Below are 12,745 nucleotides of genomic sequence, written 5' to 3' on the forward strand. Positions count from 1 at the left end.
TTCGCTCCAAAGAGATAGAACAACAGTCTCGCCGAAAGAATGATCTTCCGGGCTCATGACCTAGGGAGCTGCCCTCTCTGGTACAATCATGGAAACAATTAACTCAATTGAGCTGAGGCCGATACAAACCCATTGCAATACGGGAAACATTTTTATGAACATGCCATTATAGCATGGCTCAACACTTGCAACATAAGTTACAATATTTTCATGTTTATGTGGGTACAGGCATTATAATTTCAAATTCACATGCTCCTTAACGGTTCAACCATTGGCCGAACAGCAGCCAATCTGCGACTGCATGGCGGACCGACAGACGACTGCACTGAGGTGCAATTGCAACACCACTCCATTCCACTGTGAGCTTCGTTGCTATCAAAGTCAGTCAGAACCCTTGATAATGCCGAGCGAAGTCTTTGGTGAAACGTTGAGACCATCACATGCTCCTGGACCACGGCTTACAAGCCTGGAAAACACTGACATGATTTGTAATGCCAGCCGTGAAAGCATCAACTGCTATACTGTTCAGAAGATTCTACTGATAGGTAGGGTACCGTATACTATATATGTCAGGACATCTCAGAGATTTAGATAATGTGAAATTATAAATTTATTGAGTTTTCCTTAAATGTATTTACAAACTTTACTTTGTTTACAAAATTATACAATTTCATACAAATCACTCACTCTCTTAACAATATTTTTCAAGTTAATATCAGTTTCTGAGGTTGCGCTCTAGGAGTCAAACTTGTGTTGGTCCCAGGTTGAGCAAACTTGCAACATACAATATTGTAATGTTTATGTGGGTACAGGCATTATTTAATAAGAAAACTTAACAGTGCCGGTGAAAAGTTTAAGACCATTCTTTCATAACTTACTGTACACTTTGCAGTTGACCTTCCATTTACAATGATATTTTCATTTTTAAAAATGCCAAATAAAAGATATTCTGGCATATAATTCAGCTTACCAGTTCATTCTGTTATAAGAGGACTTAAATTTTTAGAAAAAAAAATGTAGCAACAAAAAAAAAAAATTTCATTTTACAGCATAAAATTTAATTATTTAAAAACTATTTCTGAAAACTCTGACATAACAAAGAGAATAACAAAAGATTTGTTGTTCAAATTTTAAGGGAGAGGGAAGTCTGTATGAAATGGAGAGAAATTTGTTTCATCTTTAGATTTCAAAAACTTGTGTTGTTAGAAGAGGTTGAGTGAAGTACGCCAAAAGGGTAACAAGGGAGAACAGAAGAGCATTGGCTGTCTCTGCCTTTGTTTTCAGGAACTGACCATTTGTGAGGTTAGGGTTAACTTCATTTCTCTTTTCAAGACAGAAAGGAAAAACAATCTTTCTTTCATGACTTGCAATGACATTTGTTTGTTCCTTTACAATACTTTCATTTCTCTTGTGTGCCGATGGAAAGAAAATTTGTATTAAAGGCCAACAAAATGGGGAATCCACCAACTGGGCTTTAAAAACCCTCCAAGTCAAATCTGAACCTACAAGAAGTAGACTCGCTTGAAGTCAGCATTATGAATAAGTGGTCTTAAATTTTATACTGACACTGTAGACTAAGGGTGACGTTAGATCCACAATAAACAGAAGGAAGACATCTCCCACCTCAAGTCACAACCAGTCGCAGCTAGCAGTCTCCAATAACATTTCACAAACAGGAAGACACTTAATGAGGACTTATATCCTATCGTAGGCCTGCGGCGTCTGACAGCCGTTGATGGTGAACAGAAATCCTTCCTGCAAAAGAAACACCATATGATAACTTCCAACAGTCTGTCACTGCAGTTTTTCCTATATTATTATTATTATTATTATTATTATTATTATTATTATTATTCTTACAACTTTGAGTATGCTAAAGCAAACAGCTCTTAACAGGTTTACTCAGGTGAAAATTAAAATGTGTAGTAGTTTTGTACAGAACTTCGATTCAACCAGTTGTGATTTATGGATGTAAGATTAGAGTGCACAGAAAGAAGATCTTAAACTCCTTATCTTTGAGAGGAAAGTCTTGCAGGACGAGACCATGGTGGTGGTGATTATTGTCTTAAGAGGAAGTACAACTATGCAACCATCCTCTATATAACACTAATCAGAGAGGAAAAAATGGAAGGGATCCTACATTTCGAAAAATGAAAGCCTCCCTAGGCCTCGAGTGCTCTAATACCGACCAAGGGAAGTCGGATAGGATAGATGAAAGTGAGGAGCCTGGCACAAGTAAGTGGAAGTAATACCAGGACTTAGCTAAGAGCCCTGTGGTCGCCAACCCAGGCTCCACAGTTCAGAGCCCCTGGGGCTCCTTTTAGTTGCCTCTTATGACAGGCAGGCGATACCGTGGGTGTTATTCTACTGCCCCCCACCCACAGTGGGGATAAGACTGTAGGGCAGTGACAAATCTGATAAAATTGTGAGCTAGACGACCTCAACAATTATAGGAATATTGTGGTCTCGATACAGAGCAGACAAATTCGGTGTAGATGAGCAATCGATAGCCCATTATACAAATGGATTTCATTCCTCAGCGAATGAGACTTCCTTGGAGGAAGAGGAGAGGACCTGCTCAGGACTGGCACTGATCTGACTGGTGACAACTGGAAGGAAACAGACCAATAGTGGCAGGCAGTCCTCTGGGGATAATCTTGTGTACAAATATAGGTTAAATTCAAGGTTATAGTTGTAATTTCCTATTCAACATATTTTATTATTCAAAGGTGCCCCTGTGGGTGGGGGCGGTAGAATAACACCCACGGGATTCCCTGCCTGTCGTAAGAGGCGACTAAAAGGGGCCCCACAGGCTCTGAACTTTGGAGCGTGGGCTGGCGACCACGGGGCCCTTAGCTGAGTCCTGGTATTGCTTCCACTTACTTGTGCCAGGCTCCTCACTTTCATCTATCCTATCCGACCTCTCTTGGTCAACTCTTGTTCTTTTCCGACCCCTACGCTATTAGGTTTGCGAGGGCTAGGGAGTCTTTCATTTTCACGCCCTTCGTGGCCGGTATCTTCATTTTTCGAAGTGTCAGATCCCTTCCATTTTTTTCCACTCCACAAATTCATCAATCCATATTTCATTAATCATCCTTCCAGATCACATCTGGAATGGTAAACCCTGACTACGGTCAGAAACATTGATCATTGACCAGATAATCAGCCAAATATAATTAGCCTTCTCACGAATAAATCCACCGGTTTGGGCATACAAAATCAGCAGGTCCAAACAAAGACACCACTCGGATACGGTGGGGTGTCACGTAGAAGATCAAGGCGAGTCGGAGCGCCTGGAAGCCCAACAGATGACATGCAGTCACATCAGGTTAAGAAAAGACTGAAATTCAATAAACCAGGACAATTTTCATTTTTTGCAACATTAAATATCAATTCGATTATGAAACTTGGCAAGTTAAAACATTTTACAGATGTATTGGACCAGCATAAGATAGTAATAACAGCTCTTCAAGAATTGCGCAATACAGATCAGGACCCATTAGAATCAGGAGGATATCGCCTTTACAAAGGTCCTCCAGGGAAAAGAGTGATGAAGAATGTTCCTCAATTTGGAGTAGGATTCTTGGTCCATAACAGCATATTAGATTCAACTGAAGCTTTTTCTTCGACCTCCCCAAGAATGGCACCACTAACAGTTAAAGTAGAGAATAAAACATACACATTGATAAATGTCCATGCCCTAATGAATGACAAAAATAACAAAGAAAAGGAAGAAACAGAAACATTTTGGGAAGAATTGGACCAGTTGAGATCAGGTATCTCTGATACACATATTAAAATTTTACTTGGTGACTTTAATGCTAAAATAGGAAAAGAAAAACGATTTCGTACAGTAGTGGGCATAAATCTATATATATATAAAATAAGAGTTTTGTCTGTACATTGCTCAGAATTTGAATATAATGGTATTTCTGTATTGATCATGTCCACAGTAACAAGAAAATGCAATTTTTACTTTTCCGTAATTTCTGTCTGTCTGTATGTATGTATGTTCGTACACGCATCACGAGAAAACGGCTGAAGAGAATTTAATGAAAATCGGAATGTAAAGTCGGATGATGAACCGCTACAATCTAGACTATAAATTATTTTATTTCACGCTGAGTGAAATGGTAGTTTAGGGGAAGCCCCAAAATTCAGTTCTCAAATATTTACACTGACTGACAGAGCAAATGCAACACCAAGAAGGAGTGGTCAGAACTTTATTCCAATTGCAGGGTAGACTGACGTCACTGAGGTATGCTCATGATGTGAAATGCGCCGCTGTGCTGCGCACGTAGCGAACGATAAATGGGACACGGCGTTGGCGAATGGCCCACTTCGTACCGTGATTTCTCAGCCGACAGTCATTGTAGAACGTGCTGTCGTGTGCCACAGGACACGTGTATAGCTAATAATGCCAGGCCACCGTCAACGGAGGCATTTCCAGCAGACAGACGACTTTACGAGGGGTATGGTGATCGGGCTGAGAAGGGCAGGTTGGTCGCTTCGTCAAATCGCAGCCGATACCCATAGGGATGTGTCCACGGTGCAGTGCCTGTGGCGAAGATGGTTGGCGCAGGGACATGTGGCACGTGCGAGGGGTCCAGGCGCAGCCCGAGTGACGTCAGCACGCGAGGATCGGCGCATCCGCCGCCAAGCGGTGGCAGCCCCGCACGCCACGTCAACCGCCATTCTTCAGCATGTGCAAGACACCCTGGCTGTTCCAATATTGACCAGAACAATTTCCCGTCGATTGGTTGAAGGAGGCCTGCACTCCCGGCGTCCGCTCAGAAGACTACCATTGACTCCACAGCATAGACGTGCACGCCTGGCATGGTGCCGGGCTAGAGCGACTTGGATGAGGGAATGGCGGAACGTCGTGTTCTCCGATGAGTCACGCTTCTGTTCTGTCAGTGATAGTCACCGCAGACGAGTGTGGCGTCGGCGTGGAGAAAGTTCAAATCCGGCAGTAACTGTGGAGCGCCCTACCGCTAGACAACGCGGCATCATGGTTTGGGGCGCTATTGCATATGATTCCACGTCACCTCTAGTGCGTATTCAAGGCACGTTAAATGCCCACCGCTACGTGCAGCATGTGCTGCGGCCGGTGGCACTCCCGTACCTTCAGGGGCTGCCCAATGCTCTGTTTCAGCAGGATAATGTCCGCCCACACACTGCTCGCATCTCCCAACAGGCTCTACGAGGTGTACAGATGCTTCCGTGGCCAGCGTACTCTCCGGATCTCTCACCAATCGAACACGTGTGGGATCTCATTGGACGCCGTTTGCAAACTCTGCCCCAGCCTCGTACTGACGACCAACTGTGGCAAATGGTTGACAGAGAATGGAGAACCATCCCTCAGGACACCATCCGCACTCTTATTGACTCTGTACCTCGACGTGTATCTGCGTGCATCGCCGCTCGCGGTGGTCCTACATCCTACTGAGTCGATGCCGTGTGCATTGTGTAACCTGCATATCAGTTTGAAATAAACATCAATTATTCGTCCGTGCCGTCTCTGTTTTTTCCCCAACTTTCATCCCTTTCGAACCACTCCTTCTTGGTGTTGCATTTGCTCTGTCAGTCAGTGTATATTATTAGTGGTCATATCGATAAATAACTAAAGTTATGTAGAATTAAATTTCTGATCATTTACGTCTTATGCATTTTTACCGTACCGGCTATGATAACAGAGATATTCATGAATTTGGATTTTTGTTGCTAAGTTCATATCGACGCCGAGCCCCGACAAAATGGATAAACAGAATTTAATGAAAATCGGTATATAGAGTCGGGGAATAAGAAACTACAGTTTAAGCTATAAACAATGTTATTCACCCTGGGTGAAATGGTAGTTTGGGGGAAGGCACCTAAAATTTAATTTTTAAAAACCTATGTTCTTGGTCCTATGGAAAAGTAATATATAACAAAAGTTGTGAAGGCCTACAATATCGAAAGCGGGTAACATAGATCAACAATAACATTACACTGACCGTTGTTTGTTGTAATGTTCTTTGTCTCTTATGCTGACATTCAACTCCAATAGATGGGATTACTGCTGCGTACCGAGTATAACAGCCTAACTGAATATTGGCGGGAAATAGCTGAGGAGTTAGATAACTTTCTTCTTTAGCATGCCATTCCTCTGGTTCATACATTTTCTGATACTGCTGTTACGTAACACACTGGTTCATCATAGTATGCCAGCTATTCGATACCTACTCTGACGCGCTGTTTTGAATGAGCAGTGTGCGCACTCAAGTCAGAGGCTCAGTTAGTAGTAGGAGTAGTAGTATGAACTGGTCTGGAATTACAATTTAGCCCTATTCCAAATTATAGTACCAGAATTCACTAAATAACTCAAAATTCAACGTTGAAAAGAGCCGCTTCTTAGGAAAAGCTTCTTCCTCTCCACTTTGATTAAATCTACATTAATTTTATTCCAAATTAGCAGCGAAGATGTGGCTTCTTCCCTGGCTTGGAGGGAAAATTGCCTCCACGTCAGATAGTTCTTTCCCCTGCCAGTGTAGTGAACTGAGATTTTCCGACTCATCGGGTACTCCCAGGAAGCCGATAAGTAAACGGGCATAGTTTTTGCCCTGGGACTATCCACTATTTGAACACCCTCCCCCCCCCCCCCCACGCCCCGCCGAAATAAAGGACGAAGATTGTTCATGGATCACGGGGATGTCTGCGTCTTGGTCATTCCAGCTCTGTAGCTTTGGACTGTTAGTTCGGCAGCATAGTACTGTTCGTTAAAAGTGAAAAAATGTGTGGTTTTTCATTCAATCGAGTATTTCATATGAAGGCATTGCTTTTAATCACGCCATTCCTACTGACGTCATTGTAATGACCCATGTTCATTTCAGTTGGGAAAACCACTAAGAGAGTCTTTCTGAGAATCTATAAAGGCAGGCGCGAGTGAGTGTCTGCCATTATAATGAAAACTCCCCAACCTGATTGTGACTGACGGTAGGCAAGGTGGCCTACCATTACAATGAAAATTCCCTAAACCAGTTTTGATATGAGAAAAGACGTTGGTGACTTAACCGTCGTGCTTCTAGGGCAACGTTAAGAGCTATGCAACTTAATACAATCTGCTCACAACGTTTACACTACCTAACCTAGAATTCTGTATAAAATTTAGAATTCTGTAGCGAAGCACGGGTACATCAGCTAGTTTACAAATAAAAATTGTCAAAGATTAATTGATCTTTGTATAGATCATGGATTAATTTTGGAATCTACAAGGTATAAAAGAAGATCACACAAACTAATGACTTGGAAATGTCCTAATATTAAATTGGGCGAGTTCCAGATTGACCATGTGGCCATGGACAAGAATTATCACAATGAAATTTATAATGTGAAAGTACTCCGTGGGGTAGACATAGATTCAGATCACTATATTTCCAAGATTAAAATAAAATTAACGTCAAAAAGGAAGAACAAAATATCCAAATCCAATAGGAGGAAGAAGTATGACCCTAGTTATTTAATTAATAATAAACTGTATTTTGAAAGGTCTAAAACTCCTCTAAGCGACAATTTGGGGACGGTAATTGAAAAATTAAAAACTATAGCTGAAGAAATTGCTCCTGTTAAAAAACGAAAGAACCATGCTTGGTGGAATGTGGAGAGTGACACAGCGATTCAAAACAGGCACAAAACATGGTTGAATGATCAACAAAAGAGAACAGAAAAGTCCTGTAAAGAACTAAATAATGCTAGAAAACAAACAGCCAAAGAAATCAGAAGGGTTAAGAGGAATTATCACAAAGAATCATTAAACGCCATAGATGAAGCATTCATACAACATAAGACGAGGGATTTTTATAAAACGTTTTGACAATACCAATCAAACTATACTCCACCAACACTTATGATGAGAAATACAAATGGAAAACTGGCACATAGTAACCAAGAGAATGCAGAAATTTTAGCTCAATAGTTTCAAGAATTACTTAATAGCGAAGAACCAACACAATACCTAGAGTATGACCTTCATTCAAAAACTAAAACACCATTAGAAAAGGTTATACCAAGAGATTACAATGAAGTGTTGGAAGCCATCGATTCATTTAAAAATTACAAAGCTTCAGGGGAGAATCAACTAACTGCAGAAATATGGAAGAATGCTAATACACAAACCATTCAGAATTTACATAAATACCTCATAGACATTTGGAATACTGAAAAAATGCCTGAAGAGTGGAATATGGCGATAATACACCCTTTACATAAAAAAGGTGATAGATCAGATCCCAACAATTATCGGGGGATATCAATGCTGGATATCACTTACAAAAAATTTTCAAAGTTATTATACATGAGAATTCAAGAACAACTTGACTGTGAACTTGGAGAATACCAAGGAGGCTTTTGTTCAGGGAGAAGTTGTCCAGATCAAATTATCAGTTTAAAACCCTTAACTTAGCACCATATCCATATGGATACACAAAACTATTTCACTCATTTTATGTTGTAAAACTGGTATTATTTATTCTTTGACTATCTTATGTCATTCCATGACTATTAAAAATATCTTTGAAACACATGGCAACTACTTTGTAATGAGCGGGAAAGTAATAAACATTAGTTTACAAGATGGCGCTGACTAGTCAACTCATCTAGATATTGTTGCTGTTTCCAAGGCAATATTACATTACTGATGAAGATATTACTGTGATTATATTGAAGACAGCATGGATAATAATATTAAGAAGGTAGGTAAATGATTAAAATGAAATTATTATTAGTAGTATTAGTGATGCAGGAAGAAATTCAAATGTATCCAATTGGATACACTGCCAAGAGAGTAGACATATAATGTTTGATTCAAACGTATCCAATTGGATACACTGCCAAGATAGTAGACATTTGTAATATTTGATATTTATGTATTCATATGTTCACATAACCAAGTTACCACATGTTAGGTTTTTATTATTATATCTTTAAAGAGGGAATGCATGTTTCTTCATTATTTCACTTAATGTGCAGTAGCTTATTTCTAGTTTGCTATCACTGAAAAGTTCCTAAGTTCTTTGTGCAAGCTATATGATACATATTGAGTTTTTTGTCATGTAGTGTGCTAAAATCTCTTTCCTTCTTTCAGAAATTCTGCACACGTTCAGATAGAATGATGGCAAACTATCCTAAAGCCAATTCTTCAACAACGGTTATTCAAGAATGGACTGAAGGAACAAGGAGAAGTAGTTTCAGCGTGTAAAAGTTGTGCAAGCCGTATTATGGCTCTTGTTCCCCCGTACAATTCAGGTTCAAGTAGTTCAGATGATGAAGAATCGCTCGTATTCAAAGGCTGCGATGAAATATACAGTGGGTCTAGTAACCTGATTTCTATTCCAAGAGATGATTTGCAAACAAATCTCTCTGATATTCACAAAGAACTCAGTCCAGAACTCAGCGTTATTACAGCTGATTTAATAACATCTGATCCCGTACTAGATGTTTTAGGAAACCAAGAGGAAGGAAGATCACTTGAAGAAGAGAAAATATCAGAGGAATTGACTGTGGGACCCGTCAATGTTCTACTAGAAGTAAAAGAAGATAGTATTATTGACAATATTGAATTTGAAGTAATGGAAGAAGGTGAATGTGCTGTTGACCTACCATCTTGCTTTCATTTGCCAGTTTCTGCCAATAATGTAAATACAGGTTTAGAATCATTTCCAGAAACATCTACATGGGAAAGTAATTCCGTTGGTTTGTCTACATTTTTTCACTCACCTAACAGTCTTTCATCACTTGCACCTGTAAGTAGCTGTTCTACAAATATGGAATCCAATTCTGTTAATCAACCTTTCCATCAGTGCTCAATTCTAGCAATCCTTCAGCATATAGTAAAGCAAAAAAACGTGTAGCATCCCCTTCTGGTCGACCTGGAAATGCAAAGGTCGTCAAGAATAAGGTATGCTCTTCTGAGTTTAGCTGGAAAAAAGAACCATTTAAGTACATAGTCACAGACATTGATAATGGTTCCACGATCACAACTTCGCCAAGAAACATGATTCGTAAACCTCTTCAGTATTTTTCTGATTTTTTCTCAGACGATATTTGGGACCTTATAGTAGAACAAACCATTCTATACAGCTCCAGTCTGAGAAATAACGCCATTCATGTTACCAGAAAAGAAATTCAAAATTTTATTGGAATATCGATTGCAGTGGGCGTGGTACAGATGCCTGCATACACTGATTATTGGTCTGAAGCTCGTCGCTTTGAGAAGATTGCCTCTGCAATGCCCTTGAAGAAGTATCATTTGATCCGTAGATATATGCACTTTGTTGACAACACTCTTCAAGCTCAAGATAGTGACAGATACTTTAAAATCCATCCCATAGTAGATACTGTGAGAAGAAACTTTTTGGCTGTGGAAGAAGGGAAGTATAGCATCGACGAAATGATGGTCCCTTACAAGGGAACTCGAGCAGGGAGCAGACGCCAGTACATAAAAAACAAACCTCAAAAATGGGGGTTCAAGATTTTTGTACGAGCAGGAATTACTGGTATGATTTATGACATCTTACTGTATGGGGGTGAGGACACATTTCGTCAGCATGAGTTCAGCAATGCTGAGGAATGCCTTGGTCTTGGTGGGAAAGTGCTTGTGGCTTTATGCAGCTCTATACAGAAAAAAGCTTGTTCCTTTGTTTTCTTCGACAACTTCTTTTCATTTAAATCTAAGAATTTAATTTTTTGTCCGTATTGAACTGAGAACGTAAGATAGGAAACTTGTATTGAAAGTGGACCCTTTTAAGTTTCCTATCTTAACTTCTTTTCGTCACTTGAATTCTTGATTTTACTTCGTGAGAAATATGGTATTTTGTCAATGGGTACAATAAGTGGCAATCGTTTGAGGGGATGTCCACTGATTGAGGACCAGAAGCTCGCAAAACAGGGCAGAGACAGCTATGATATGAAATCGTGTAATACCAACAAAGTGTGCGTCGTGAAATGGCAAGACAAAAAAGTGTTTGCCTTGCAAGTACTTTCTGTGAGGTTGAACCTTTGGGAACAATTAAACGACACGAGAAGAAGAAACTTGTGACCAAGAAAGCAGGCTTTGGTCAGGTCAAGACGATGCAGCAACAATGTGTAGAATCTCGTGCAAAGATCAATGTACCTTGCCCCAATATAGTGCTTAAGTACAATGCCTTTATGGGAGGGGTAGATCTTGCAGATATGTTGATAGCATTGTACCGGACTGCATTACGAACTCATAGGTGGTACCTTGCTATATTCGCTCAAATCATAGATGTGTGTGTGTGTAATGCCTGGCTTATGTAGAGACGTGATTGTAGGAAAGAAAACATAAAGAATGATTCGTTGAAATAGTTTCGATGGAACATTGCTGAGAAATTGATGGCAAAAGGCAAGCAGCATTCAGTGAATCATTCAACGACAATACCTGCAACAGGATGCCCAAGGACTCAAGTCGATGCAGATGTTCGCTATGATCGTCAAGAGCACTTCCCACAACATTGTGAAAAGGGGCGCTGTTGTTACTGCAAGAATGGACAAACCCGCATGGAATGCATCAAGTGTCGGGCAAGACTGTGCATAACCAAGGACAAGAACTGCTTTTACCACTTCCATCACAAGAAACTTTTCTGAGCTGAGCTGAACAATCATTTTGATCATGATATTGAAGTGTGGGTTCATGTGTTATTAAATATTTTTAACTCAGCGGTAGTGTGTCGGCCTCCGGATCCCAAGATAGCGGGTTCAAACCCGGCAGAGGTAGTCGGATTTTTGAAGGGCGGAAAAAAGTCCATTCGACACTCCATGTCGTACGATGTCGGCATGTAAAAGATCTCTGGTGACACATTTGGTGTTTACCCGACAAAATTAATTAAATCTCAGCCATAGACGCCCAAGAGAGTTTCGGTTTACTCGGTCTGCCATCTAGTGGGGGCCTAGAGTAAAACGGAACATCGAAATTGACGAGCAGACAGCCAGATGGCGTCAAATTGAAATGTCTACACACGGTAGCTGAGGCCATACGATTATTATTATTATTATTATTATTATTATTATTATTATTATTATTATTATTATTATTATTATTATTATTATTATTATTATTATTATTACATCAGTTCATTGATACCTTTAGATTGAGAATTTATAGTTTCCATGTTTATGTAAATCTTGGCAATGTATCCATATGGATACATATTAAAAGTGAAAGTCAATATCAAAATGCCTGGCACTGTATCCATACGGATACATATATATTTTTGTAGATTTTTACTATAAAAACCAACTAAATATTTTTTAAGTATTTTTATAGATGTTAGAAAGCACACAAGATGAAGAATATGTACATGTGGCAAAAATCTCAGATTAAAAGTTTGTTGTGCCAAGTTAAGGGTTAAAGTGGATTATGAAGCATCATAGGGTTAGAAACAAAAAGTTAGTTATCACTTTTGTTGATTTTAAAAAGGTGTATGATAGTATCTATCGTGAGTCATTAATGAATATCCTAAAAGAATTTGTTTTACATCCGAAACTTATTCGCCTTATTGGAATTACCCTTAAGAACACTAAATCTAAAGTCAAATTTAGAAATGAACTCTCAAAGCCATTTGACATTAATACTGGACTTCGGCAGGGAGATGGACTCTCACCATTATTGTTTAATTGTGTGTTGGAAAAAATCATGCGGGAATGGAATAAGATGTGTCAACCTAACATCAAGATTGGCAGAAAAATAAGA

General features: G+C 39.6%; 1 protein-coding gene across 1 annotated transcript in view; it reads right to left on the reverse strand.

Moving 5' to 3' along the window:
* Positions 1–586: 586 nt before the first annotated feature.
* The window catches only part of LOC136875414 (uncharacterized), a 169,429-nt gene continuing 157,270 nt past the window's right edge, over positions 587–12,745 (reverse strand). The window contains exon 8 of the mRNA XM_068228056.1: positions 587–1,755. Coding sequence (XP_068084157.1) covers positions 1,696–1,755 — 60 coding nt within the window. The 3' untranslated portion in view covers positions 587–1,695. The remainder of the gene's footprint in view (positions 1,756–12,745) is intronic.

This window comes from Anabrus simplex, chromosome 6 (genome assembly GCF_040414725.1).
Source record: "Anabrus simplex isolate iqAnaSimp1 chromosome 6, ASM4041472v1, whole genome shotgun sequence".
In the NCBI taxonomy this organism is placed as follows: domain Eukaryota; kingdom Metazoa; phylum Arthropoda; class Insecta; order Orthoptera; family Tettigoniidae; genus Anabrus; species Anabrus simplex.